We start from the raw sequence: 25265 nt of genomic DNA, 5'->3' as shown, positions 1-25265 counted from the left end.
CCGAGACAGATGACTCCTTACCATGCAGATGGTCAGTGACAGTCAGACCTCAGAGACATGGTCATGCTTTGGAACACCTCCGACTTCATAAGCATGCATCAACAACCTCACACCTACCCACGTGCTGACTCAAAGGTCATCACATTAAATGTGAAACGGCTTAACAGCCCGTTAAACACAAGGCAGTTTTATCTTCCCTAGAATTAACTGGAAGTGATATCTGCCTTTTACAGGAGTCCCACTTGCTATGCAGGGACTGGCACAGACTGAAGTCATACCACTTTCCTTGTAAATACTTCTCCTCTAATGCTAGCAAGACAGATCAGGTGGCCACACTTTTTGTGTGTTTTTTTCCGGGGCTCGGTGGGGAGCAAAATTGCAGAGTTGAGAGGTTGACTGTTTGCATACCAGATACACTTAGATGAACTGTCCCTCACCTTGGCCTCCTTATATGAGCTGAATGATAACCAAAAGCAGTTCCTCAAACTGGCAATATGGGAGGTGTTGACATACCCTGATCAGATGGTGTTAATTGGTAGATATCTTAATCTAGTGAGGAGGAATGAAACCGAGCAGCGCTAAGGACAGGTTGGGGCACTTTCCTGTGACGGGGTGATTTGGCTGCAAGATATAGGCCTTAATGATTTATAGCAGAGCATGCACCCACACAGAAGAGACTATACTTTCTTGTCACACGCACATAAAACCAATGCTCGTCCTATTTTCTGGGCACAAGGGGCATACAAACGCAGGTTGCAGCCATTGAGATAGATCCCTGGAGTTTATCCGACCATGCCCCTGTATCCCTCACTCTACAGGTGACACCATGGCAATGGAGGGAGAATCAGTTGCACCGCCGGAAATGGTTACCCGCATTGCTCAGCCGATTAAGGACGTTCTATCTGTAAATGATGAGTCTGAGACCTCTACTGCATAGGAGATGTTGAAGGCGTTGGTGCGAGGAGAATTTACCATTATTTCCGCTGCCAACAGCAAAATACGAATGAGATAAAAGTCTGGAGCTGGGAAGGTGAGGGAACTAGAGAATATCCACAAAAGAAAACAGCCCCCCCCGGATATGGCGGCAACTAGAGTCAGCATGCATGCAGTTTAGCAACTCAGTCAGGGCGGAATATGCCACACTCCGCCTCCACTACTCTTTCAATGTAGGGGGAAGATACATGTGGCAGGCTGCTGGCCAGCAAACTGAAGGCTAAGGTGCAAGCAGAGACAGTCGAAATTATAGTACAATCGAATGGCAATGAAATAACTACCTATATAATACCCTTAGCGGCAGCCTTCCAGGATTGAGGAAGTTGTGATGGACATAGTTTGCCAGAACCTTTTGGATTCTCCAGGCCCAGATGGGTTCCCCGCCCTCTTCCACAAACAGTTTTGCCAGATCCCCGCCCTCTTCCACAAACAGTTTTGCCAGATCCTCGCCCCTATTCTTATGTGAATCTTTAATTCCCTAGCAGACATCGGTACCCTGCCTCCCTCCATGCTCGATGCTTCCATGACCGTTATACCCAAAACTGGGAAAGACAAGAATCAGTGCGGGTCCTATAGGACCATCCCTCTTACAAATGTGGATGTGAAGCTGTTCAATAGCACCTTAGCAGCAGTTTCGGGACTCTACATGCCAAGGCTTGTGGAATTGTGGATCCTGATCAGTTGGGCTCTGCACCACATCACAAGTGTGGTAATAGCATCAAGCGTGTCCTTCACCTAGTGGATAAGGCTATGCGCTTGCGAAAGGAAATAATGTTCCTTCCTATTATCAACACCTGCTTCCTTCCTATGAAAAGTGTCTGTTATTTAAAAACAACGACTGAATTGAATTATACGCTTTCTTAATACACTCTTCTACTAAAGACAAAGCTTTGGGGCAAACCGATGGGAACAGGAGCTAGGAACGACCCTGACACACAAAGGATGGGAAGGGTTCTACTGCATGGCGAGACATACAGGACATAACATTGCAAGCATAGAAACAGCTGTTAAGATTACAAGTTATTGGCACCCAACTCCTGCCAGACTTCACAGCGGCAACCAGAGCAATAGCGCGGACTGCTGTAGAGGCTGTGGGCCTCCCGGGACATTGCTTCACCTTTTTTGTGAATATCCAAAGCTTACGGAAGGCGGTCTTGGATAACATCAAGTATCTGGAGATGCAACTGCCGCGCTTTCCAGCATACATTGTCCTGGGACTCCTCAACCCATTGACCTTTCCACTCAAATCAAGTAGTGGGCGGCACATTGGCACGGCATTGGGAGCAGCGCTTCAAAACATACTTTCTCACTGGGGAACAGAGAAGCTCCAGATACACACAACATGGCACCACAGGATATGGCATATACTGTGAATTAAACACCTAACCCTAGCATTAACCTCTCAATTAGACACCAATCAAGAACTCTGGCAACTGCATACTTTGATGTTCTCTACTAAATTTTACGAATTGACATGCCCTAGATACCTACACAACCTGTGCTTAACCGAGACTGATGATAAGACACAAAAGAAGGGAGTGGTGATGCGGGGGCGAGCCACTGGCACACCACACTGTCCAGGCACAATGTAGTGGATTGAAAACAAATAGGGGAGATATGGGGGATGAGTTGGGAATGTTTGGTTGTGTTGTATTTTTTTCCATATGGTACAGCATAGAGCGGGGAGAGCTGGTGCGACCCCTTTGTCCTACGTAGCATTGTAACAACAAAAGCAATAAAATACATTTGAACCATAATGAGAATTGTGTACGAGTCGACAGATACAGAGAAGTTATATTGTATGGATAGTTCATTTTGGGCCACATTTTCAGTGTGTTACGTTGAGGTGGTAGATAAACCTTTTGTACACCCATTGATGTGCCTGATTTTAAAAGGCACTTGGATGGTAAAGCCCAAGGAGGAAACATACATATTTGTTTGGGTAGTGAACAAGGTGTTGGATTTTTTTTGTATAGCTGGACAATGAAGATTTGGAGGGTAACAGTTGATTGCTAAGATCACTATGTTGCTTTATTTGTTCTTCTGCCATAAAGTGCTGAATGTGCATGGCTGTAAGATCATTCAGCCTGGCCTGGGTGATTCTTACTGTTTCCAGGAGCGCAAGACCACTAAGAATGTAATAATTTCATACCCAGCTTGCTCTGAACATCCCAGGCTAAGAGGGGTACAATGTCTTAGTGTGAGAACGTGATCAGTGCAATGATAACTAGAGCAGCTTCATGAAAACTATTTATGGCAGTCTATTCAATGACCTTGACCGTACCAGGATGGACGATGCGGGTCACCCACCCCCCCCCCATCTCTTTTGGCACATTGATCGAGGGAAGTTATGGCCCCGTAGGCTTCTTCTTTATGTGTTCCACGAGAAGACCTTTTCAGGACAACCCACTGATCACCAGTCTAGATTTAAACGTTTTATTTTATGCCGGTATTAGATTTTACCTCTGCTGCAATTAGTACGCTTTGAACACTCGCATACACAGTCTTGCCAAGAAATGTAAAATTCCCTAGCTAATAGAAAAGAAAGTTACGATTTACTATGATCACAGAGGTGAGAATTATTCTACTTGCATTAAATAAAAGTTGATCAATTTACTGCTGCCTCCTGGGAGATGTTACACCAGATTGTCCACATTTATTTTATTTTCACAATGATGCATGATTGGAGTCTTAAAGCTTGTTCTCAGCTTTGGAGGAGAAATAGTCCTAAATGTACGCAATGACATATAAACAGATTTGGATTACGAGATCAGACTGAACGCAGGGCAAACAAAGATAATGGAATTCATTACAAGATTTTGATGGACCAGCTAGCATGAAATTCATTGATGATACCCGTGTGTTTTGTAGCCCCATGGCTTGATAGGTATTTAAATACTGTTATGTCAGTGTGCACGACTTTGAGCCTCTGCAGGCACCAACGTCAGTGGCTATATACATGATTTGCAAGCACACAGGTTTCTACTTCAATATACTCTCTATTTCCCTCAACACACACAGCATTGCCCAGACAAGGAAGGGAGCTGAAACGATCACTCCAAAATATAATAAACAATGCCCCTGCTTTTAGATTTCTCCAGGGGTGGCGTTTGAGCGGAGGAGCATCGCACCACAAAGAAAAGCCCCAGGCCAGAGATTAAAATAAAATGGTAATAATGTGTATTTAGTACCACTTTATTTTTCGAAAGCCAACCCATCCCGAACTGAGTATCAGGACGGGGGCAGGCCATTGCTGCTGAGTGGCAACCGGGAGCTGTAAGCTTAAGTTTAAAATGCACATATCTCTTTGGCCGGGCGTCTTGCGACGGCCAACCAGACATGCTCATTTCAAACATCTCTAACCCAGATGTCTTAAGACAGCAGGGTTAGAGAAAGCAAAAGCCTCCAGTGTTTTTGTGAGCACTGATGTAGGTCGCTCCAACCAATCCTAGCGATGTTTTCATGAGAGCAGCGTCGGGATTGGCTTGGGATTTTGGAGCCTGCCTGACACAAAAAGAGAAGACAATAGAGGAGGACGACGTACCACCCGCAGGTAAGTGCCTTTACTTACTTTTTTTTTATGTGCCACTCACCCCACTACCCTTGGGACATGTGAGTTGCCACTGGATTTTTCTTCCCTTCCAGTTTGCAAACAAAAGGAAGAGGATCTACACCAGCACCTTTTGGTCCTACTTATGTTTTCTTTCTGAACCCAATGCTCAAGCTATAAAATGTAAGAGAGATAGACAAGAAAAAGGGTCAACAGACTCAAGCCCCCACCATCAGAGTGTTCCCACTATGCCTTTGCTCCAAGATGAACAAAAATAAAAGTCCTGTACTGTGCTTATGCAGTCCCTTCACTTTTGAGTGCAGGTATTTTAATGATCAACTAGTAAACGGGAAAAACATACTAAAACATGAAGTAATAAGGAAAGGGGCAAAAAGGCATGGACGAGAAGAAGGTAGAAACCCAGAATTTGGCAGTAAATGGTGGACAGGGGATAGTGTGAAAAAAGTATGGACCTTGAACTGATGTGAACGTAGAGCGGTGGAAGAAGGCACCAGCAGCCCAGAGACCATGAAGATTCATGGAGTGCAACATTCAGAATAACTAGTGATACCACAGAAGCATAAGTGATGTGCATCTGTATGACTGAGTGTCTCACCTGTGTATCCACCAGCATCCCTACTCAATACAAGAATGCTTTTTGCAAGCCATAAAAAAGGGACTGGGAGAAAATAATAAGTGTATGTATAATGTTTTGTAATAATTATGTCCCTTAGTTCCAGTCAAATGCCCTACACACACTCTATTTCATCTTATGCTTCCCTACCAGGGCTGAAAATTCTGAGGAACTGTGCAGAGCTTCAAATTGTCGAAAATACATTTTTTGAGAAACCTGCTCTCAGTCCCACAATCAATACATTCTTATAGTATTCATCAAGAAGTGAGTATTGCTTATGTGGTTGATTTGATTAGAATGTCCCCCTTTCTTAAATGGATCTCGATTTGGACCAACTCTGAATTAGTGATGAATCAAGAGATCATACAAGACTGTATCGCACTAGATAGGGCAAGTAGAGTCCCTTGGCTTAGTTACGTGAAAAGTATAGCAAGGTTGTTAGGTCACCCAGAGGTATTTGATAACCCGGAAACATTATTATGCAAAAAAGATCCGGCGTGGGCTAAGACCATATTTCTATGTCTATGTCTAGTGTCTGTTGAAAGAGAGGCTACTGAGATTGAAACCCACTGTAAGGGCTCACCAAATTGTAAAAACGACTTATTTTATGGAGCCTTATTTAGATATAGTCACCAAGCCCCAACATCGTTTCCTTGTAACAAGATTGAGGTTTAGCTATATGCACTTTTTATTGGCCGAACCCCTGTGCTGGAGCAAGATAAGAGGATCTGGGACCCTGTTCTTGCGACAATTCAGTCAGGATACTTTGCATTTTGTCCTGTTTTGTGAGCATTATTTGCACATTCGTAAATGTTTTATTTTTCCAATATTAAAGGACAAAGGCTTCTTGCACTCTAGGCCAGCACGAACATACTTGCAGATGCTGAATAATCCCTGGGATTTTTTTTATATTGCTAGCTTTTTAGTAGCGGCAGTCAGAGCAAGGAAAGAAAGAGGGCATGTGATCTGACCTATTAAATGTCTATTCTTTTTTTTATATGAAATGGTTTTCTATCTTATAACATTAACTTTAAATTACATAATTTTAACATTTTAGAGAATTTTTCGAATCGTGTATTTTTAACCGAGACTGTATATTAATAACTATGATTGATTTTAGTTGTATGATTGTGTAATATTTGGCTTTTATGTAATGGACATTTTAACATGCTTTTATGGTCTTAAATAACCAAATAAAGTGATCTTGACTGACTGTACTTGAGACTAGTTTCCATATAACAACACGTTCTCTTCTGCGCCGCCTTGTGAAAGATGTCAGATAAGGGCTTCTTTAAAATAATAACCACACTGATATCAGTGCCACTTTTTCGACGTGGAGTGGGTGACCTGTTTAATGAACTCTCAACTGGAAAAACTACTAAGTGGGGAATTTCCGGCAGTCCTCGAGCTGAGAGTTTAACTCCCGCTCATTCAATCGCCTGCGGCATGGGCGCATTTTATTCGAAGCTGTCCATCAAAGACTAAGAGGTATGCCTTGAAAGAGATAAATGCCACAAGGGAAACCTTACCCATTCTCCCCCAAAGACATTATTTCAAACGAAGGGGCAGAATAACCTGAATCTATGAAGGAAAGCTATAACTGATAACGGCGAATAGTGTACGGACACTAGGGAAGTAACCAAGTAGAGTATACATCACATAATGTACAGCCGTAACTAGTACACTACACCGGACATCTCATTGTTTGGAGTTTCAATGCTGACTGTCTTACCCCCCACTAACAGACCCATTACTTAATGCTGGCCCATGAAAAATGTTCTGAAATGCATGCGTTAAGCAAATGCAAAACAAAATCATATGCCAGCAAGGATTAATTTTAGGGAGCCCAATTGGAAGACTCCCAGGTGGTCAGCCTAAGCAAAAAAAACTGTTAATGCAGTTCCTGCAAATTCAACCTATGTCGAGGACGACTTGAACCAGAGAGTCTGAAACCAGTTGGTGACAGGAACAATATCGTGAAAGGCGTGAATCAACATTTTAAAAGTAGAGAAGCTGGAATGCGCAGATTCGAGCTTCATCCGCAAAGGGCTGCAAACTATCCACAATGCCAGCCGCGCGCGAGAAGGGGCTGGGAGTAAAGCACAGCCCTTTCAATAACTTGAAGGCGGAGTGTTAAGTAGTTATGGCGGGGCACCGCCTCCATCTACTGCTCAGGTGAGCTACCAGCTGTGCTCGGGCTCCCCTATCCCTTTAAGTAGAGCTACCCATTGACCCATCTCCCCAGAACACCAAAACTAAGTGTCCATCGCCACTCCAAAGAAAGGTGGTGTCACCAACAGGTGTAAGCAATAAGCATGACTCACGGTTCCATGTTAAAGCTCGCGCTGGGGGCACAGCGCCTGCTCCGCTGCCCTCTGCCTCCCCGGACGCCACCTCACATCCGTACAGAGTTCCCCTGCGCGATGGCGTCATTCGGCAGCGTCAGACGCTCTATCCAATGAGAACCGGCGGCGACAGCAGCTGGATGCGTTTGAGGGGCTGCTTCCTCCGCGGTCCTCTCTAAAGCCTTACTTCACCGCTGCCTGCTCTCGGTTCAAGGTGTATCTGTGCGGCTGACTGGAGAGGGGCCAAACGTCTACGTATCGTTTTAGCAACTCTAGGCATAGCAGATACAGTGGCGAATGGGTTATCGCAACCTAAGGACCGCCGGCTTCTCAAGCCTCTAGAAAGGGGCACGCGTGTGGGTGGTCCATGATGCACGACGCCAGATATCGCATTTCAGAATTGCACTTTAATGTGACGGTGCGGGTGATATTGCCGTTCTATGTCTTTTGCAAGGCTTGTTTTTTTCTGAATGTGGCGCCATATTTTGCTGTATTTTTTACTATTTCCACAACTCCTAATAATCTTGGGGCGGGGGTTTTGATTCAGTCCAGTGCCAGAATTGAACATTTTCAAGAACCCGTAAATCGGGGAGGTCCAGGTGTGCCAGAGGAGAGAGGGTGGAGTAACGAGGGACAGAGCTTGAAAACCAGTCTAACAGTGTGTGTGTGTGTGTGTATATATGTGTATATATATATATATATATATATATATATATATATGTATATATGTATGTATGTATATACAGGGCTTTAAGTGGGCCGGGTATGCGCAGTTTTTTTCAGGGGGCCTCGAAACGGGTCTCTTTCGGGCTCTGTTTTGAGCCCTGACACAGGCAGCCCTTTTTTTTCCCGGACTGCAGTGACCGGAATAAAGTGCCATGGCGCAAAACAAAGCCTGATAGAGACCCGTTTCGAGACAGCACCTGGCACATGGATGTGCACTGCTCACTTCTCAGTAGTAGAGAAGTTACAGCATGACGTCATGCCAGGGGAGCGTTGTGGGGGAAGGGAAATCCTTTTAGAGTCATTTTATTTCTGGATTTCCCTTCTATTTCTGAAACTCAGGAGCAGCAACATTGTGGTAGGGTCACCAATGATTTAATTGGAAGCTTTGTCAATATTATATACAAGTCATAGTCGCAGCTTATTTATCTTCTGCAAGTAATAACCATTAACAAAGCCAATATTCCTTACTTATTGTAGGTATGATGTTGCTTGTATCAAATATCTGGATACAATGACGGAAACAGCAAAATACAAGTCGGGCGGCACACTATGCTAAGCACAGATTGTTTGCGTAAGTGATTTAAAGCCACGCCCCTTTGAGAGACCCCCCCAGTTTTTTTTATCCCACTTAAAGCCCTGTATATATATATATATATATATATATATATATATATATATATCTCGCTCCAAGGTCCACCAGCCTGCTGCACTCACAAGAGGGTGCTCTTTAGGCGGGGGTGTGCCCGCCAACGAAATTACTGCTCCCAGGTTCTTTCCACGGTCAATTCTCGAACAAGAAACAGCACTCACAGGGGGGGGGGTTATGGTACCAATAAATATTTATTGGCAACCCTAGCACAGACAAGATGCGTTTCGGCGCTTAGCCTTCGTCAATTGTGATTTTAGAACGCGCCGCCATTTCATTTAAACATATCATTAGGTCATTCAAAGTAAAAACAAAGGCATAGAAAGAGGACTTCAAGGTACTATAACCATCGCCATTTTAAACTGTGCAATACTTGTAAAGCGCAAAAGAAGAAAATAAATACATTCTTGAGTTGCTAATGTCACCTCCACATATTGTATAAATCTATTCAATACGATATTCATTATCAGTGTATAAAGCCTTGAATGGGCGTTTGCGACATACACAATTAATTAAGCACATCGATGGGCAAACTACCATTTGTGTACTTGCTAGACCATTGGAATAAGAATCAGTTCATCAGTTCAAAACGGAAAATACTCTTATTAAAAACAGGATACTCAGTCATTATCAAGAACAAACAAATAAGAAAATAATCAGATATCTATTATTACCCACTCTATCACTCATATGTCTATTAGCTGAGATGTACTGCTAATTCTGAGATGTACTGCTAATTCTTCATGTGTGTTTAAATGTGAACAAAAAAGAAAGTAGCGAAAATAGGAGAAATTCGACAGATGAGCGTGACTACAGATTGGGGAGAGTATTAACATTCTCTAAAATTATGATAATCCGAGGAAAGAGCTTCAGAAGACTCGAACATCTCCTCCACCTATTGTACCAGAAACCTCAGGGTCGGAGGTGACACCAGATGAAGACTCCAATGAGGAAGGATTGGGGGCTCCCACTCCTTCACGTTTTCACGAGGAGTTTAAACTCATGCGGAAGCAACAATTAGAGGGGGGCAGAGGAAAACCACCGGAAAGAAGAGCGGCAAGAGGAAGACGAGGAGGGGGGGCGGGGGCCAGAAACGTGGTCGGCTCACCCCCAGTAACTCGCAGCAAAAAGACCTACAACAAGAGAAATTGAGTGAGACTGATAATCTGACGATTATTAATTTAACATCTAAATCACTATCCAAAGAAGAGGAGTCTACACTCAAACTTGGTCTTTTTTTCTGTCCACAACGAAAATTTGAATTTGTACGAACTAGAATTGACTTATTCAAGTTTACTCGCAAGTTAAAGCTGCATAAATTCTTTAAACTTAAACCAGTCTCTGTGAAACCCACCACAGGAGAATCCAGTAATAGTTTTGATGTTTTCTCTTGCAAAGATCTTAGTGGAGTAAAAACCATAGAAGAACTAAGCACTGAGATAAATGAAGGAGAGAATATTGATATAAGAAATACGCAATCGCTGGCAGAAATGGACATCCAACAAAAAGGAGGCATCAGTACTTTTAAACCTGCTTCTGGGTTTATGCCCCCCACATCTTTTGATGCAGTTGATACTTTTTCGGATGCTGTAATAAAAGATCTGGTGAGACTAAGACATGATATACAATATCAGGAGAAACCAAAGAATTTCACCAAAAACAACTAATGGCTTTTCATAAACTATGCGATGACTCCTCCCTAGTCTGCAAACCTTCAGACAAAGGAGGGAATATCGTATTGATGACCAAAATACAATATGAGACAGAAGCTTATCGCCAGCTGAATGACACTAATTGCTATCTCAAGATCTATAATTCCATTTACCAACAAAGTATTACTGAATTTCATGATATGATCTCCAAGTGGTACAAAAAAAGACATATTGAACACTGATGAGTTTTTATTTCTGCGCTGTCTAAATCCAGTAACTCCTACATTCTATCACCTTCCAAAGGTGCACAAGGATAAAACTAATCCTCCAGGACGACCTATTGTGGTATCACAAGGGGGATTGACTGAACATCTTTCCATGTACATTGATTCTTTTTTGTTTCCTCATGTGACCTCTTTAAAATCCTATCTTAAAGATACTACTCATTTTTTTAACTTATAACATCTTTGTGTTCAATGGTCAGCTATACAGGCAGATGTCGGGCGTAGCGATGGGTTCCTGCTCCACCCCCAGCTACGCAAATCTCTGCGTTGGCTGGTGGGAGGAGCAGGTAAACAAAAAAAAAAAAAGGAGGAGCAGGTAGCCTGGGCAAGCTCCAATTCTATGTGGAACAATAAAATCAAAGCGTGGCATCGTTACATCGATGATCTTTTTATTATATTTGAGGGATCTACAGCAGAGGCTGAAACATATGTAAATGTGCTGAATGATAACGATGTAAACCTAAGATTCAGTGGCGAGATCAGTATGTCAAGTGTTAACTACCTAGATTTAACTGTGTACATTGAGGAAGGATTATTATACACCAAGCTGTTCCGAAAAACGACTGCAGTGAACTCTACTTTGTTTTCTACCAAAAGTCATCCCAAACAACTTATCAAGAGTATACCGTTTGGCGAACTCTTAAGATTGAAAAGAAACAATTCCACTGAAAGAGAATTTAAAACATCTGCCAAACAGTGTATGGATCGTTTCAGAGTACGTGGTTACAACGAAGGAATATTAACACAGGCACTAGCAAGAGTAAATAATCGACCTAGATCTGAGCTACTTAAACCTAAACAAAAAGAAAAGACAGACAAGGGGACTTTTAGGATGATTACAACATTTTCAGAGAATGCAGGACAAGTGAAAAAAATACTATGCAAGAACTGGAATATCCTACTTACCGATAATGTCATTAAAGATGACTTACCATCTAATCCCATGGTGACATTTCGCAAAGCCAGAGCTTTGAAAGACGATTTGGTCCATAGCCATCATATGACAAAAATAAGTACCCTTAGTCATATACCATTAAAGGGTTTTTATCCTTGTGGCCGATGCAAGGCGTGTAAAATAAGTAAAAGGACCTTAACATATAACATACCAGGTCTTAAATTTCCCCAAAAAATTTACAAATTCCTAACTTGTACTACCCCCTATGTCATATATTGTCTGGTGTGTCCTTGTGGGCTACAATATATTGGGAGTACGATTAACCCTGTGAAGCTACGCATATTAGAACACATGCATGCCATTAACCACATTGATGAATCGTACCCTGTCGCAAGACATTTTAACAAAATGCATGAGCACAATAGGGATCTATTGGCCTATTTCTGTCTGGATAGCGTATCAGCACATCCCAGAGGGGGTGATCGATTGCAAAATTTAAGACATCTAGAATCACGCTATATAATAGACTTACAAAGCAAAAGCCCAACAGGTTTAAACACACATGAAGAATTAGCAGTACATCTCAGCTAATAGACATATGAGTGATAGAGTGGGTAATAATAGATATCTGATTATTTTCTTATTTGTTTGTTCTTGATAATGACTGAGTATCCTGTTTTTAATAAGAGTATTTTCCGTTTTGAACTGATGAACTGATTCTTATTCCAATGGTCTAGCAAGTACACAAATGATAGTTTGCCCATCGATGGGCTTAATTAATTGTGTATGTCGCAAACGCCCATTCAGGGCTTTATACACTGATAACGAATATCGTATTAAATAGATTTATACTATTTGTATACAATATGTGGAGGTGACATTAGCAACTCAAGAATGTATTTATTTTCTTCTTTTGCGCTTTACAAGTATTGCACAGTTTAAAATGGCGATGGTTATAGTACCTTGAAGTCCTCTTTCTATGCCTTTGTTTTTACTTGCAATGACCTAATGATATGTTTAAATGAAATGGCGGCACGTTCTAAAATCACAATTGACGAAGGCTAAGCGCCGAAACGCGTCTTGTCTGTGCTAGGGTTGCCAATAAAGATTTATTGGTACCATAACTCCCCCCCCCCCGTGAGTGCTGTTTCTTGTTCGAGAATTGAACGTGGAAAGAACCTGGGAGCAGTAATATATATATATATATATATATATATATATATATATATATATATATATATATATATATACATATATATATCTCGCACCACAATTCCTCAAGTAGAGGAAAAACGGGACGCACTCCTGTAATCGTTTTCAGCATGCGTTGTTTATTGCCATATTTGCACTATCACTGACACCTTGCTCACGATCAAATGGCGTCCAGTTGATTGTGAGTAAGGTATCAGTGATACCGAAACGTGTAGATCTGCTCGCTTTTGCCCTTGAGAAGATGCAAATATGGCAATAAACAACGCATGCTGAAAACAATTAAAGGAGTGTGTCCCGTTTTCCTCTACTTGAGGAATTGTGGTGCGATAATTGAGCGGCGAGGTTCGGCCACAGGGAGCGGTGAGCGCTGCAGTCCCTAGTGTCCTGAACCGACGTGGTATGAAATATATGCTTTAAGAACGAGATTCCAGTCACGCTCTCAGGTCACAGCACAAACCACCGAAACTCCAAAGTTTTTTTTTTTTTTTTTTTTAAAGGTTTTATATAGCGCTGGCTAAACCCGGAGGTATCGGAGCGCTTTACATGAGTATCAGATCATAGTTACAGGTTACATCGTTACAAAGGTTACACAGTTATTAGAGCATGGCAACATAGTTACTTGTAAGGTCGAGATAAACAATAAGCACAAATACATAAGGGGGAAAAGCAGGCAAGGGGAGAGATTCAGGGGAGGGGGTAGGAGCAGGGGAAGTAGACAGATAATGAAGGCGGGAAACAGGAGAGGAGGGTGAGAGACACTGCATGGAAAAAGGAGGGGAAGGGCGACGGGGGCACAAACCGGGCTCTGTTGTGTGCTCTAGCACAGGTTGTCCATTTTTTTTCCCGGACTGCAGGGACAGCAGGTACATCGATGTGCGCGTGGTGATCGTTGTAGAGGAAGGGAAATCCTTTAAAGAGAGTCATTTTCTCTCTGGATTTCCCTTCTCTTTTTGAAACTCAGGAGCAGCAACATTGTAGTGGTGTCACTAGGGCTTTAAGTGAAAGTTTTTTCAATATTATCGACAAGCCATAGTTGCTGCTTATTTATCTTATGCAACTAGCAACAATTGACAAAGACAATAGTGCTGACTTGTAGGTATGATGTGACTTGTATCATATATCTGGACGCAATGACAGGACACTCAAGCTTAATCCATCAAACATTTTTTTCACAAAATGTATCCAGGCCAAATTTGTATTCTTATTTTTTTCTAAGCAATATTCAATTTTTTCCTACTTTTTGTGGTTTTTACCTACTTTTTAGTTTGTGGTGGTAACCATATACTACCCTGGAAAACTATACACCTCTGAAAAGTAGACAAAATTTCAAAGGCTGCAAGAGGTGTAGACCGCTCTTGTTTTTCCCCAAAGAAACTAAATGTTAAAATAATAAAAAACTGAAAATAAGTAGGGAGAATTAGAACTAGCTGGCAACTTTTTCATCTGTTATCTTTTGCTCAGATCACCAATTTAAAAAAGTCATATACTGTTACGTCCATCAGACTCTTCTGGCCGCAGCAAAGTATAGTATTTGTTGGTTGTTCAAAAAACATGAAACCTAGAGTCAACTACTGTGCTGCAGCTTATATGAATATTTAATTGTGTACTGATGATGCGGTAATTGATATGCTAAAGTATAATGAATGAGAAATGGGGATGCTGGAAATCTCTGCATTTTTTTTAATCTGCCAAAGGCCTTGAGTTTAGGAACAGTGGTTATGTGTACCACTCTGAAGTTAGGGTTACTGATACTGCTATGTACTCAGGATTTTTTCAACATGTGTTCCTTTTTGCACAAGGACAGAAATGGAGATAAATTGATAATAACAAATGTTATACAATTCTGTCTTCCCGATCTTCTCTTAATAAAAACGGTATCCCCACTTGTGTGTGTGAGCCTATATGCCCAAAAATGCAACGTGGAGAGATCAGATTTTTTACCATGAACATTTACCCATTTTGGTGAGGCTGCTAGCTGGGGTATTTGGGCCCAGTCCCAACTGCCATCCAGGGAAACCTACTGAACCGCAATATTTCCGAAAACTAGACTCACAGGAAAGTAAAGAGGGGTGAGACTTGTGTGATCATAGAATCTTTTTTTACCCACAAAGTTCTGCAAATTTTGGCTAAAAGTGAAAGTGGAGAAATCCATTTTTGCTGTGCAAATTAACCCTTTGCTGTAATTGAGCCTGTGCTCGGCCGCCACTCAGGGAATTCTGCTAAACCTGGACATTTCTGAAAGGTAGAACTCATTAGAGTCCAAAATCGTGTAACTTGTGTGGATACCACTTGTATTGTTGCCCAGAAGGCCCTGCAAACTACACGCATCAAACTTTGGTTAAAATCACACATTTTCCTATTTTACTGTGAGGAAAGATCCCTACTACTCGGCATTTTCTCAATTCTCCCAATAAAAGTCTCAGGCTAGTTGCAGCCCAGTAGACTGTGTTCATAAGAGGCTGCTTTATTTGAATCTTTTTGCATAGATGGGTACTTTAAAGCTGTTTTGAGCCAGGATCCGTAGGCACTCTAACAACATACAGCTGGATAAGGAAAATTGTGAATGCCCTTAGTACTAACGATAAGCTCAAAATATCTCACAGGCAAAGACTTAACAGTGTCACATCTCAATCCATAGAAGGCCAGCTATAAGTTTCAGTCTACAATAAAGGGACCATATTGATCCAGGGGTCTGAGAAAATGCTTCGTGCTATTAAACCTTTTTTTTACAATCATCAAATACATAGGCTTGTCCACAGGAATAACTAAACCCACTGCACCCATCCAGATATGGGTGTAATTACTTCATCTAACGCTGCTGTACAAATTCACTCTGGAATGATTACATTAATGCCACTGAGGATAGCAGTCCCATTAATAAAAATCCTCACATCTCAATCTCCAATACAACCCTGATTTAACAACTTTGATGAGTTTCCGGGAAGATAGTCAGCCGGGGAGAGATTTATGTACAATCACAAAACAAAGACTGTAACTAATCAATAAACAAGCAAACCATGATTGTCTAGAATCTGACCCATACTATTATCACATCTTACCTAAAAGGGAGCCAATAACTATCCCTTTAACAATCCTCTCACCATAAAAAGGTCGGCATAGTTTAAAGCACAAACTATATTAAATGAGCCTCATCTACCAACTTTGGACCTTCAAAATCAAGAAGGGAACCCTATACTAATGGTACTTCTTCTATATTGCAAGAATATATGTAGAAAAAATCCCTTGCAACAGATCCGCAGTAACACAAATAATTGGAAGAAGAGACTCCATGTCTGGTCTTGATCAAGATGTAATAGTTCACATCATTGAGTTGACTGGATGCCCCTCAACAATATTTTATTCTGCAGTGGTGGAGGACCATAAGGTGAGCTGCAGGTAATTAAACCTGGATTGCTTATTGCCGGTCCTATTATTTAGTGCCTCCCATGCAATTATTGTATCTGCTGATATAAGATCCCCCCAATTTGTTTTTCCCGCCTGTTTTAATGGTAGACTCAAAGCGTCTTTCATACACTCTGGCGTTCCAAGGGATTCCCAAATAGGAGAAAATTCCGAAAAGTAACTGATCTTTAATAATCATCTCACTGTGAGCTACAGTTTCAGTGCAGATTTTAGGACTTTTAGCCTCACTTTAAAAAAAAAATGTTGGGGCTTCACATTTGTATAGGAATGCCTTTGAACTCAATTCTTTAACCATTTCTCTAAGTATTAACCCCCATGTACTGCTCGTGGGCTCGCCAACCAACATGCAGATGTTTTTAAATTGGAAATCCATGCAGTAAAGTTTAAGGTCTGGCAGTGCTAACCCACCCTTTTTGAGACTACTCCGTAATCTTTTCCATGAAAGGCGCACACCCTGGGATGCCCAAATGAAGCTCGAAATTTTACCCTGGATTTTATTTATTTCTTCTTTGGAAAAACTAAGAGGTATACCATTAAAAAGGTATGTCAATTTCGGTAGGACAGACATTTTTATCAGGTTCACTCTCCCATAGATGGACAAATATCTCATCTCTTTACATCTTCTACCGCCCCAGTCCTTCATATTCCAACACATCAGACTTAGTAATACCCCCCGAGAAAGACTTTAAAGGTGTCCCAAATAGCTCAGATTGGAGCTGATTGAGAATTAATCTAAAAAAACTATACAGTTGTTTTCTTCAAGCGAGCTATCACATCTAAATCTGATAATATGGACCTTTATTAATGTCCATCTCAGATTATTCCTCTTTTTTACACCCTTCAGTGAGATACTAACCATAGCATGATCGGAGATATGTCCTGGGAGTATACATATTCCTTTCAGGATCCCTGCCAACTCTCTACTAACAGATACTCCAGACGTGAGAAATGATTGTATTTTTTACTACGGAAGGTATATGCTCTTTTACCTTGCATTAGATACATCCAGGAGTCAACCAAGCCCAATTCAGATAGCATGTGCTTAAGGGTTTGTCTTGTTTTAGTCCCTTGATTTAGGGCACCCCTCCTACTGGTGGACCTATCTAATACTGGGTCTAATAGAGTATTAATAGCCCCCCTATTACTATCGGTGCTGCTGCCCCAGTTACCGTAAGTTGCAGGTCTACTATATATATTGGGGGTCGTCCACTTTGGGGCCATAAAACCCCACTCAAACAATTTCAAAGCCTGTACCTATAAGAGGGGCCATGACCCATCTGCCTGAACTGTCAGTTTTAGAAGAGGTCATCTCAACTCCTGATCCTTTCCTTATTATTATCGCCACTCCCTTTGAATATTCTGATTGGTCAGAGGCGACATAGCTCTCTATCCAGTGTTGCTTTCTTTAAAGCTCCCTGCTCTCCATCGCTGTTAGGTGGGTCTCTTGAATATTACTTACGTGGGCTTGGAATTCCTCCAGGTACCTCATTACCAGTCCCTGTCTACTTTTTGTTCTTAAACCATTGACATTCCACGTTGTAATTTGTAAATTCTTATCCTTCCCGGCCATCTATTTGAGGTAATCTAACAGACTGGGACCCGAGGATCTCTGCTTCGTACTTCTAAAAAATTAACATAATAATGTGTGAAATAAGGACAGATGTTTTGTTTTTTTCTCTGCTGCCCCCCACCGCATGCCCCATCCCGATACCTTCCCCCCTTACCCCCCCATGGGAACCCTCCCCATACTATCAGGCATAAGCCTGTTGGGACCGCAGAGGGAGGTAAGGCCTTATTTCATAACAAGTGTGAAAACCAGACCCTCCCCCACACACTCTGCCATCCCCCGTCTCCGCCTTGTGTGTGACATACATCTATGGTCTTATTCATGTTTTTATTTATTTTTTGATCTTATAAGTATTATATTATTTTTTATTCTATTTGTGTTTACTTGTGCCCATCTCAGTTATTTATATATATATTTTTCCAAAATCCGTAGTGATCCTACCTTAAGCTAACAATAACATATTTAACCGTTTTGTTCCTCAAGGCCTCCCACATTTTTTATGCTATCTATCAGACTGTCTGCCTCGTCTCAAGTCCGTATATTCTGCATTTGATTGTTCCACATAACACGGAGCATGGCTGGAAATTTCAGTTGAGCCATAGCACCTAGGCTATTTTGCACCCCCAATCTTTTCCCCAGCTCCCATTGCTTCTGGTCTGTTGCATGGCAGACGTCTGATCCGATATTAAACGTCAGCTTCTGAACTGTGTAGGGATATTTTTTTAGGCAGCGAGTAAAATGGTCTCTTTAACAGAGTATGATAAGAAGTTTACCAGGATTTTTCTTGGCTTTTGCCGCTGCAGGTTTCTCCTAAATGGATCCCTATGAACTCGCTGGATCTCCAGATCGAGGTTAATGTCCGGTCTATCCTTCAAAGCGTCTCCTTTAACAATTTTATCACGCAGGCTTTTATGTTTATTTCTTCCTCAGCTTCTGGTATATTTATAATCCACAGATTATTCCTACAGGAGTCATTTTCTATTCGCTACATGTCGTCTCTGAGGTTGGCATTCTCTTTAACCAATGTCTCTACTCCTTTAGAGTTTTTAGTTATGTCGCATTGAGCTGACTTCCGCCTCCAATTGCCCTGTCCGAGCGACCACATCATCTAATTTTTGCGCAAGTACTGAGCAAGAGGCCTGAATATCAGCTTGATTTGCCTCGAATGTTTCAAATCGCGTTTTAAGTTCTTACCGGGGGCCTAAAAGAATGGATGCCAGTAGAGCATCTACATTTTCTGGGATGGATCTAGGTGTTGTTGAAGGCTCAACTTGTGAGATGTGACTTAGCGGGGTTAACAAATTCTCTTGTTCGGGCCCAATCTCAGATTGTTCATCTGCCTCCTGAGTAGACAAGACACTAAACATGTTTTGCGTGGTGACCTGAAAACAAATCTCTTCGGGGCCATACTTGCTCCCAATTTGGATCCCCTCCCGCCCCTCTTCGCTTATACAGCTTTCTAGCGTACTGGGATTAACTCCACTTGTTTCAGCTATCTCGGGTTCGATGGGTAAAATTGGCGGCTCCCCTATACTTCTGTTTCCAGCGTCCCCTTTTTCTCCAGAGGCCATCCCGTGTGTTAGGACTTTATAGTAAGATTTTACGGACGGAGTGACTTTAATTTGTGTAGGGGAGATTTTTTACCCTCTCCCCCATGGGCTCTTCCCTTGTTGTTTGATGTTTTTGTTTGCCTTACAGCTCTCGGGGGAATAGTACTAATAGTAATGTCTCCTGGGACTCCTTCAGCAGAAAGAGTAATATCGTCACTTACCCCTGTAAGGCTTCCCAAGGTGCCGAAAGTTTTTGCACGTAGAGCGTACCTTGATATTTTGTCTGGAATTACATCAATATTCTCACCGACCGTAGCAGACGTTGCATTAATCTTCTCCATAGAGGGAAACCACTTCAGGGGCGTGCACTGTATGTGTTCATTCAGAACTTGCTGACCCTCTCCATCCTGCTGGGGCCCCCCTCCCAATACACTCGGTGCAGGACGCTCCTCCACTCTGCACACGCCGCACTCCAACCGGTTCTGACACTGCCAGCGCTGCCCCTCAGCATGCGTGCAGCTCTGACATGCCGTAGCAGCCCTGGCGCTCGGAGACATGCAGATGCTCTCTCCCCCTCGGTGCCCAAGTCAGGACTGCGGGACACCCGGCCAGAACGCCGCGGATCAACGTTCACGCCCACCGGTATTTCACTTCCATACATCTCTGGAAATTATAATTCCGCAGGTTTAAACTAAAGAAAATGACTTGAATTTAGACGAAGATGGAGAAACGGGGAACGGGCACAAAGGCCATTACGAGCACCTTCCTCCCCCGACGGTCGGCGACCGTTTACCTTGCGGCCGCCATGTTGCCCCTCTCGACCACTTTCAAATTCTTGCCACTCCATCACTGCGGAGGAGGTGGGGGGCAGTTGGGATTTCGAAGCCTCATTACGGGATATAAGCCCAGGCCTTAAAGAAGTGGCAAAATGGTATGAACAGTTCTTGGAAGCGGAAGAAGATAAACTGAAGGCCCCTCGGATACCTGGTCAAGTACACTACAGGAAGGTTGTATACAATCTTTGTGGATGGAATCCTTGAAAATCTTATATGCCATTGTATCTCCGGCTAATTTTAAACATAAGAATTGGCTTTTGTAGTTTGGTTTGCCCTGTTCCCATCATGCACTGGGACAGGAACAGACTAATTTGCATACAGCCAGGTTCTGAAACTGGGATGGTGCAGTGAGCTAAAAAACGGTGTTGGATCTAGCCCTGATCTCTTGACTGGGTGAGAGCTTTCTGCTTAATTCAGAGACTCTGTCCCTCACCACCCCTTGTTGTAAATATTTTTGTCCACCCTAAGCGTGGAAGGGTATTCTCAGATGTGAGACCCTTGCTCATTGCACCATCAGGATTCAAGCAAACCGGGCCGAAGACGGCTGTAATGCCAGAAACCGGTCCCCGGGAGCTTGTTTCCTTCCCAGTGTAAGAATTGGCTTTTGTAGTTTGGTTTGCCCTGTTCCCATCATGCACTGGGACAGGAACAGACTAATTTGCATACAGCCAGGTTCTGAAACTGGGATGGTGCAGTGAGCTAAAAAACGGTGTTGGATCTAGCCCTGATCTCTTGACTGGGTGAGAGCTTTCTGCTTAATTCAAAGACTCTGTCCCTCACCACCCCTTGTTGTAAATATTTTTGTCCACCCTAAGCGTGGAAGGGTATTCTCAGATGTGAGACCCTTGCTCATTGCACCTTCAGGATTCAAGCAAACCGGGCCGAAGACGGCTGTAATGCCAGAAACCGGTCCCCGGGAGCTTGTTTCCTTCCCAGTGTAAGAATTGGCTTTTGTAGTTTGGTTTGCCCTGTTCCCATCATGCACTGGGACAGGAACAGACTAATTTGCATACAGCCAGGTTCTGAAACTGGGATGGTGCAGTGAGCTAAAAAACGGTGTTGGATCTAGCCCTGATCTCTTGACTGGGTGAGAGCTTTCTGCTTAATTCAGAGACTCTGTCCCTCACCACCCCTTGTTGTAAATATTTTTGTCCACCCTAAGCGTGGAAGGGTATTCTCAGATGTGAGACCCTTGCTCATTGCACCATCAGGATTCAAGCAAACCGGGCCGAAGACGGCTGTAATGCCAGAAACCGGTCCCCGGGAGCTTGTTTCCTTCCCAGTGTAAGAATTGGCTTTTGTAGTTTGGTTTGCCCTGTTCCCATCATGCACTGGGACAGGAACAGACTAATTTGCATACAGCCAGGTTCTGAAACTGGGATGGTGCAGTGAGCTAAAAAACGGTGTTGGATCTAGCCCTGATCTCTTGACTGGGTGAGAGCTTTCTGCTTAATTCAGAGACTCTGTCCCTCACCACCCCTTGTTGTAAATATTTTTGTCCACCCTAAGCGTGGAAGGGTATTCTCAGATGTGAGACCCTTGCTCATTGCACCATCAGGATTCAAGCAAACCGGGCCGAAGACGGCTGTAATGCCAGAAACCGGTCCCCGGGAGCTTGTTTCCTTCCCAGTGTAAGAATTGGCTTTTGTAGTTTGGTTTGCCCTGTTCCCATCATGCACTGGGACAGGAACAGACTAATTTGCATACAGCCAGGTTCTGAAACTGGGATGGTGCAGTGAGCTAAAAAACGGTGTTGGATCTAGCCCTGATCTCTTGACTGGGTGAGAGCTTTCTGCTTAATTCAGAGACTCTGTCCCTCACCACCCCTTGTTGTAAATAATTTTAAACATCATCATTTTTCCGTCATCCACAGGCTATTTTGGAACCCACAAAGATTAGCTAAGTTCGTATTGCAACCGGTTCCTAGCTGCAAGAGGTGTAATCTCTTAGGGGTCAATGATATCCATGTCTTCTACACTTGCCCAGGTATTCAAGAATTCTGGAAGAAATCACATTAAGGGCAATTTTGACCAAGAACATTGTTTTGACCGAAAAGCTGGTGCTTTTTGGGGTGGATAGTGTTTCTCGATCAGGTTTTGAGCAGTAAGCAAAGGGTCTAATTATTTTACCTGTTGCTATTGGCAAGAAGAGAGATTTGTATAAGGTGGCTGGACCCCCTGCCTCCCCATCCAGTAGCCTGGTTAAATACAGTAAATTGGACATGTACATTTAATATCAAATGTAACCCACACAGGCCAAGAGAGCTTTGGACGGATTACTTGAAGTGGTTAGAATAGAGTTTTATTGTAAAAAGGTTTTATTTTTTATTTTTGGGCGGTCACAAATTTGGATACTTGGTCCAATGATTACATCATGCCATGGACTTAGTGGTGGTGGATCCCGCTCGCTCCTTATAAGACCAGTGCCGTGGAGGCCAAGAGTCTGAATCTGCATGTACCACAGATGGATCGAGGGTGCTCGTTTACGGCCCAGAATGCAGTAGCCATGGTGAAATGAGGACTACATTTTTTTTCAAAAACAATATTTTATTCTAGAGATGGGCAGAGAGGAGAGAACAGGAGGAGGAGTAGTGCTAATATACAGACACCCTGAAATGCAACACCTTAAATAAGCTCTTCTAATTCTTTCAATGCTTGAAATCCAGCCTTACAATATGACACCTATGGTATACAATGCGATCTACCATGGTCCTGGGCCAAAAAATAACTTTTTTGAAAAACAAATGCAATATACCTTCACCAAGAACTCAGACTCAAATTATATTATGTTTGGAGATGTCATTATTTGCTAGAGACAATAACAATAATGCAGCCAAACATCAGAGTATGCTGCACTGCAGTAGGACAAAGTTTAGTGTGCTTTAACTTGTGAATTCCATGTATTTCTTATCATGTGCTTCAAGCACTATTACACCCCGTCAACCTTAAGTTCCATTTAACTTTATGTTTTTCAGGGGAAATGTATAAGTACAATATAAGGATATTCAAAGTTAACAGAATGAGGCCAGATGCTGAGTTCCTTTTTAAAGTGATGGAACTCGAAAGTGATTTGCAATATAATAATAAAAATGGAGTTGGGACCTAAGCAAGCGGTAAGCACCATTATTTTTATCAACCTTTATGCACACCCGAAACAAAAGATCAAACAAGCATTGGAAATGCAATAGGTCTCGCAGCATTAGAGTTAGTGCTTTTAGAATTGTTTATGGGTTTTTTTGTAAATCTTTAGCATTTTTGTTTCCTGTAGCCAATGCTAAAGAATAAAAAAAAAAGCCATAAACATTTCTAAAAGCTCTAACTCAAATGCTCCGAGACCTATTGCACTGTGTGAGGGTGAGGGGTTGAGGGTGAGTGAGGGTGAGGGTGAGTGTGAGTTAGGGTGAGGGGTTGAGGGTGGGTGAGGGTGAGGGGTTGAGGGTGAGTGAGGGTGAGGGGTTGAGGGTGAGTGAGAGTGAGGGTGAGTGAGGGTGGGTGAGGGTGAGTGAGGGTGAGTGAGGGTGAGGGGTTGAGGGTGAATGAGGGTGAGGGCGAGTGAGGTGTTGAGGGTGAGTGAGGGTAGGTGAGGGGTTGAGGGTGAGTGAGGGTGAGTGAGGGTGATGCTGAGGGGTTGAGGGTGAGTGAGGGTGAGGGGTTGAGGGTGAGTGAGGGTGAGGGATTGAGGGTGAGGGGTTGAGGGTGAGTGAGGGTGAGGGATTGAGGATGAGTGAGGGTGAGGGTTGAGGGTGAGTGAGGGTGAGGGGTTGAGGGTGAGTGAGTGAGTGAGGGTGAGTGAGGGTGAGTGAGGGTGATGGGTTGAGGGTGAGTGAGGGTGAGGGGTTGAGGGTGAGTGAGTGAGGGTGAGTGAGGGTGAGGGGTTGAGGGTGAGTGAGGGTGAGTGAGGGTGAGGGGTTGAGGGTGAGTGAGTGAGGGTGAGTGAGGGTGAGTGAGTGAGGGTGAGGGGTTGAGGGTGAGTGAGGGTGAGTGAGGGTGAGTGAGGGTGAGGATGAGTGAGGGTGAGTGAGGGTGAGTGAGGGTGAGGGGTTGAGGGTGAGGGTGAGTGAGGGTGAGTGAGGGTGAGGGTGAGTGAGGGTGAGTGAGGGTGAGTGAGCGTGAGTATGAGTGAGGGTGAGTGATGGTGAGGGTGAGTGAGGGTGAGTGACGGTGAGGGTGAGTGAGGGTGAGGGTGAGTGAGGGTGAGGGGTTGAGGTTGAGGGTGGGTGAGGGGTTGAGGGTGAGTGAGGGTGGAGGGTGAGGGGGTGAGGGTGAGTGAGAGTGAGGGTGAGTGAGGGTGAGGGGTTGAGGGTGAGTGAGGGTGGGTGAGGGATTGAGGGTGAGTGAGGGTGGGTGAGGGATTGAGGGTGAGGGATTGAGGGTGAGTGAGGGTGAGGGATTGAGGGTGAGTGTGGGTGAGGGATTGAGGGTGAGTGAGGTTGAGGGTGAGTGAGGGATTGAGGGTGAGTGAGGGTGAGTGAGGGTGAGGGATTGAGGGTGAGTGAGGGTGAGTGAGGGTGAGGGGTTGAGGGTGAGTGAGGGTGAGTGAGGGTGAGGGGTTGAGGGTGAGTGAGTGAGGGTGAGTGAGGGTGAGTGAGGGTGAGTGAGGGCGAGTGAGGGTGAGTGAGTGAGGGTGAGGGAGGGGGTGAGGGTGAGTGAGAAAAAAATAAGAGCAGACAGTGCTGGGGCTTGACTGGCTATTAGCAGAGAGCGCCCGAGGGTCAGATACAGTGCCTGGAAGCGAGGACATCACAGCCTGCTCGACTTCAAACCCAAACGCAGCGGCAGGCTTAGCATTAGACTCCCACTGCTATATGGTGACCAAAAGAGGAAACTGTATGTTCCTGGAAGCGGATGTCCGAAGAGATGGGAAACCTGTGGAAGAGAGCGACGGTGGGGCGACAACGATTATGGCTTCGTTTGCTTTTGGTATCCGACTGGCTGCTGCGTTCCGGTTCTGAG

At 43.5% G+C, this 25265-nt stretch overlaps 1 protein-coding gene across 2 annotated transcripts in view; it reads right to left on the bottom strand.

The window, feature by feature from the left end:
• Positions 1-25265, bottom strand: part of TMEM181 (transmembrane protein 181) — a 395254-nt gene that overhangs the window by 293249 nt on the left and 76740 nt on the right. Inside the window, exon 1 of one of the 2 annotated variants that reach the window (XM_086927322.1) lies at positions 7502-7598. The exons of the other annotated variant lie outside the window; for it this stretch is intronic. Within the exon in view, the coding sequence (XP_086783448.1) occupies positions 7502-7509 (8 nt within the window). The 5' untranslated portion in view covers positions 7510-7598. Of the gene's footprint in view, positions 1-7501; positions 7599-25265 lie in introns of those variants that run through there. 2 annotated transcript variants of the gene reach the window in all.

This window comes from Lissotriton vulgaris, chromosome 6 (assembly GCF_964263255.1).
Source record: "Lissotriton vulgaris chromosome 6, aLisVul1.2, whole genome shotgun sequence".
Taxonomy (NCBI): domain Eukaryota; kingdom Metazoa; phylum Chordata; class Amphibia; order Caudata; family Salamandridae; genus Lissotriton; species Lissotriton vulgaris.
Note: the sequence above shows the minus strand (reverse complement) of the source record. Positions and strands in the feature narration are given on the sequence as shown.